The sequence below is a fragment of the Hemibagrus wyckioides genome, linkage group LG02, assembly GCF_019097595.1.
Source record: "Hemibagrus wyckioides isolate EC202008001 linkage group LG02, SWU_Hwy_1.0, whole genome shotgun sequence".
NCBI classification, from domain to species: domain Eukaryota; kingdom Metazoa; phylum Chordata; class Actinopteri; order Siluriformes; family Bagridae; genus Hemibagrus; species Hemibagrus wyckioides.
In genome coordinates, this window is record NC_080711.1 from 24,808,928 (window position 1) to 24,813,927 (window position 5,000).

A 5,000-nucleotide genomic window follows, 5' to 3' on the forward strand; every position below is an offset into this window, starting at 1 on the left:
TTGTGTGTGTGTCAGCATGTGTCTGCGTGTGTGTGTCAGCACGTGTGTGTGTGTCTGTGTGTGTGTGTCAGCGTGTGTGTCAGTGCGTGTGTGTGTCAGCACGTGTGTTTGTGTGTGTCAGCATGTGTCTGCGTGTGTGTGTCAGCACGTGTGTGTGTGTGTCTGTGTGTGTGTGTCAGCGCGTGTGTGTGTAATATCATCCCACAGATAGAAATGTATTACTTCCCCGTGTGATGCCGTGCTTCTCTCCTCTTTTCCGTTTCCTTCATCTCCTCATAAAAGTGATGATATAAATGATAATAGCTCCTGTATCAGCCCAGCCAGCCCCAGAGCATTATGGGTAATGCTCCCCATTTGTATGTTTATTTCTTTTTCTTTATTTATTTAATTCTCCTGTGCATGAGGCCTGATTGCCAGGGTGTGTGTGTGTGTGTGTGTGTGCTGTCATTGAAAGCCCGATAGCACAGATTAAACAGCATGTAGATGGAACTTCCTGCCAGATAGCGCTCCCCCATCGGCTGCCTGATACACGCAGATTAAAGCAGGCCGAGCGTGCACTGCCAGATACAGACCCAGTGCCAGGCTGCAGCCTTTTAGTTTCTTATTCATACACACACACACATGTACGCATGCATACACACATGCGCGCACACACACACACACAATATGACAGCATGGTGAAAGAATGATCATGTCCTCTAGTCTTGTTGTATCCCAGTTGTGTACAGTTTAGACTGATCTCTAATCTAGTCTCATTCTCTAATCTAGTCTGTATCTTGTCTATTCTGTCTCTTAATCTAGTTTGTCCCCTAATCCACTGCTTGGTCCAGTCACATCCATTACTTTGTCCCCTAGTCCACGTCCATCACCTAGTCTAATCAACAGTGTCTAATCTAGTTCCATGCCATAGTCTAGTTTATTATCTAGTCCCATTTTCTAATCTAATCTAGCAGTCTCATTCACATCTCCTAATCCAGTCCCATACTCTGGTCTAGTCTACATTATCTTTTCTAATCCCCAGTCTAATTTGTACTCTAATCTCTGCCACTCCAGTAGTCTGGATTATTACCTGGTCTACTGTAATTACTGTAATCTTATCCCTAGTCCAGTCAGTTTCCTGGTCCGGTCAGACTCCTCCTGTCCCCCTCCTTCTTCTTGTCCCCTAGATTGCTTCAGTCAGTGAGTCTAATCCAAACAGTAGTCTATAGATGCAGTGATTGTCAGGGTTTCAGTGTGTCTGAGGTGTCCTCCATACAGCAGACACATGTTCATGTCCACCCCCACCCCCACACCAGACCACTGTAGCTTCTGCATCTGTACACCAGCGGAACCGTTCCGGCTCTGAGCTACGATCCCGGGCTGATCCACAGGCTTCCCATGCACACTCATTACAACCACAGCCTTGGGAACCTGCGGTTAAATATGCATTGTGTGTGTGTGTGTGCTTAACTCTCTGAGAGGTCAGAATAATACCGCAGTCCGGTTCTCAGCACTTTAACATTCAGCCTGCAGTGTGAGGAAAATGGAGCTCCACTCACCAACAGTTCAATTTCATCCCACCTCCTGTGGCCTCTCGTTCAGTCAGGGTCAGACCATCAGTACTATGTGTGTGTGTGTGTGTGTGTTACCTGTGTTTGCATATGTCTGGAGGAGCTTTTTGTCAGATTGAGTTATAGCAGACGGCTGACTCGTAGCCCACAGCGAGCGCTGCATACATTATTCAACACCGAGCGAACGAGAATCCACAGAAAGTGGGAGAGGAAAGGGATTAACAACATGCATATGTGGCCACGCCCTCTGTCCAAGCTAAGATAGCTTTTTAGCCAGATCATAGCAGATTAGCGCTTAGTACTCAGTGGGGTTTCAGTATCAGTCATGATTTTCAGCTGCATTTTTCTCTGTGATTTATTTCCCAGCAGCTCGAGTCTGTTATCTCCAGCTGGGATTAACACCAGTGTCATTACCTACAGCTCGTTATTTAGCCCCTAATCTGACCTCAGTCATGTTGCCTAGTCTACTCTGTCTTAGTCTTTACTCAGCATTTAATCTAATCCCCTAGTCCCCAGTCCATTACCCCTATACGAGCCTGTCTTCTATCTGGAGACCAGTTTCCAATATGTCCTGAATCCTGGTCCCCTTAATTTGCTCATACCTCAATTTAGTCCCTATTTAATTTAATCCCCTAATCTGTTCTTGTTCTGTCAAGACCACCTAGTCCTCTAGTTTAGTCCATCCCTATTTGAGCTTGACCCTAGACTGGCATGTTCCCTAGTCTAATCTTCATCCAGAGAATTCCCCCTAGTCCCTTAGTCTGTTTCAACCTTTAATCTAGTCCCAGTGCTCCTCTAGTCTAGTCCATCCTCACTATAGTCTGTCCTCTAGTCTAATCCTGTAGTCCTCCAATATATTCTAGTCTAGTCCTCTTCCTGCATCATTGCATTCCATGTTCATCACTGCTGATTGATCAAGGTGTGTGTGTGTGTAATGATGTGTGTAGATGCCCCTCCTCTCCTGCTGCTGTGATTAAGAGATGATTAGCGAGGCACTGTGCTTGATGGCTGTCACTCAAAATCTCCTGCCGAGGATTTACATCTCCATCAGCACTGAAACAACACGAAACATCACGTCTCACACTCTCTCTCTCTCTCTCTCTCTCTCTCTCGCCCTCTCCCCCTCTCTCTCTCTCTGTCACTGTCTCTCTCTCTTTCTCTCTCTCTCTCTCTCTCTCTCTCTCGCTCTGATCCACTGACGAAGCAAAACACAGAACAGCTTGTTGGGACTTATTGTTTTCAATGGCACACGCACACACACACACAAAAATACATTCTCTCTCTCTCTCTCTCACACACACACACACGCTATTATTCGACTTGCTCTAATAAAGCTGTATTTTGGGAGGATGATCAAAGGGAACGCAGCGTCGCTCTCATCCCCTCTTGTGTCTTGTTCTTCTTCTCTGAGATTTACTCGCTCGTCTATTTGATGTCTCTGAGCTTCGGAACAAAGAGACGATGAATTATTCATGGCGGGATTTAAACAACTGCATCACGTAAACTCTGCGGTTTAATTGCACAGTACATGTAAAGACAGATTAGAGCAATTACACCATAGTTACTGTGATGTCATCATGAACATACTGAGACTGCACACCAACCGCAGATATGTGAAAAAATAGGAGCCCCAGGTGCACTAGAGAGTAGCAAGTAAGTCTCTCTCTCTCTCTCTCTCTCTCTCGCCCTCTAGCTTCCTCTCAGGTGAGTGAGTTGCGGGTGGAGAAGATCGAGCAGCGCAGCGTGTCTCTGGCGTGGAGAGAATCATCAAACCCCAACAACAGCCGAACAGAATACGAGATAAAATACTACGAGAAGGTACAAACACTTCACATGTCACACTCCTTCATTCAAAGTCACACCTCCTCACTGCTTCTGTAACTGATTCCGGGGGGCGGGATTAAGTAGGAGTGATGTCATTAAACACACAAATGAAATCGAGTTTAGGAATCTGCATGCTAAGCTAGCTCGCTAGGTAACCTAGCTAATGTCAGTGGTGAACAGGTTGCTATGGTAACGTTTCGTTCGGTCTGAAGACGCTCTCGTACCGAAATTCTGCTAACATCTAAAGTAGCTAAAATCAGCGATCCTGGGTCATTAGGAATGGCAGTGGGGTCTGGGGGCGTGTCCAAATCTGCATATTTATGCATATTCATGCTTTTAATGAACGTAAAGGATTACACAGCCATTGTATTAAAGGTTCTAGAGCTGTAATAACTAGAATTTAAAAGGAACCGTATACAATTAACCCTGAAAGCATTAAACCATTTGTGTACCTTATTACACAAAATTATACTATATTAGAGTTAGCTCCGCCCCCTGAGTTCAAAGCCAGCAGGGCAGTGGTAGCTCAAGCGTTTAAGGCTCTGGGTTGTTGACCGGAAGATTGGAGCTCAAGCCCCAGCACCGCTAAGCTGCCACCGTTGGGCCCTTGAGCAAGGTCCCCAACCTTCCCCTACTCCAGGGACACTGCATCATGGCTGACCCTGCACACTGACCACAACCTCCAAGGATGGGATATGCGAAGAAAGAATTTCACTGTGCAGTAATGTATATGTGACATATAAAGACAACTTTAACTTAAGCTCACAGGGCATTTGTAGTGCTTGTGTGATGGGCGGGGCCAACCACAGGGGGCGGAGACTGATAAAGTGATTTCATTGCAGTTGTGATTCACCTGACAGACAACAGAGGGCGCTAAACACCAGCTCTTCTCCTTTAAATAACACTAGAGTGTAACTCAATATGATTTTAATAATACAGAGACTGAAGAAGAAGGAAGTGTGTTTTAAATTTGTTTAAATTTAAACAAATTAAATAAGCACACACATGACACACACACACACACACACACACACACACACACACACATGGGACAAGACTGGATTTATTGCCTGTGTCCTTCAAGGCTGGTGTGTGAAAGTCATTGCTGACGTTATTACGGAGCGTGTAGCAGCTTGAGCCGGGAAAATTTCAATATTACAATTTAATAAAGTTTTAAACGCTAACGCACTGCACTAGCACGCGTTCAGACATTTTCCCTCAACCTCACGTGGAGTATGAGCCGTCGTGGAAATGACGTTTATTAGGACATTAATCTCCACGCTCGACAGCTCCTGATGCCGCGTCAGTCGTCCTGCTCATGAACATTTCTGTGTTTCAGATCTGAGGCGCAGCTGCATGCTAGCTTTATTTTATTAGATGTCTATGACTTTATTGTTTAAATATTATTAAGTAATACTTTGCTTGATATTTTGTGTGCTTAATGATTTTCCAAATAATGATTGAAACAAGACGGTATGACATCACTGCTAGACATCACTGCTTGTAGTTTAATATGATTTAAAAAATTGTAGCTAAAGACAGAAAGATTAGCAATGCTAGACATACAGCATGCTCTAGCTAGCTAATGTCGCTAAGTTTACTAGCAAGCTACAGAACACAAGGTGC

At 44.8% G+C, this 5,000-nt stretch overlaps 1 protein-coding gene across 2 annotated transcripts in view; it reads left to right on the forward strand.

The window, feature by feature from the left end:
* Positions 1-5,000, forward strand: part of LOC131343264 (ephrin type-A receptor 7-like) — a 104,391-nt gene that overhangs the window by 83,757 nt on the left and 15,634 nt on the right. For both annotated transcript variants that reach the window (XM_058374819.1, XM_058374826.1), the window contains exon 6: positions 3,244-3,368. In XM_058374819.1, coding sequence (XP_058230802.1) covers positions 3,244-3,368 — 125 coding nt within the window. The remainder of the gene's footprint in view (positions 1-3,243; positions 3,369-5,000) is intronic.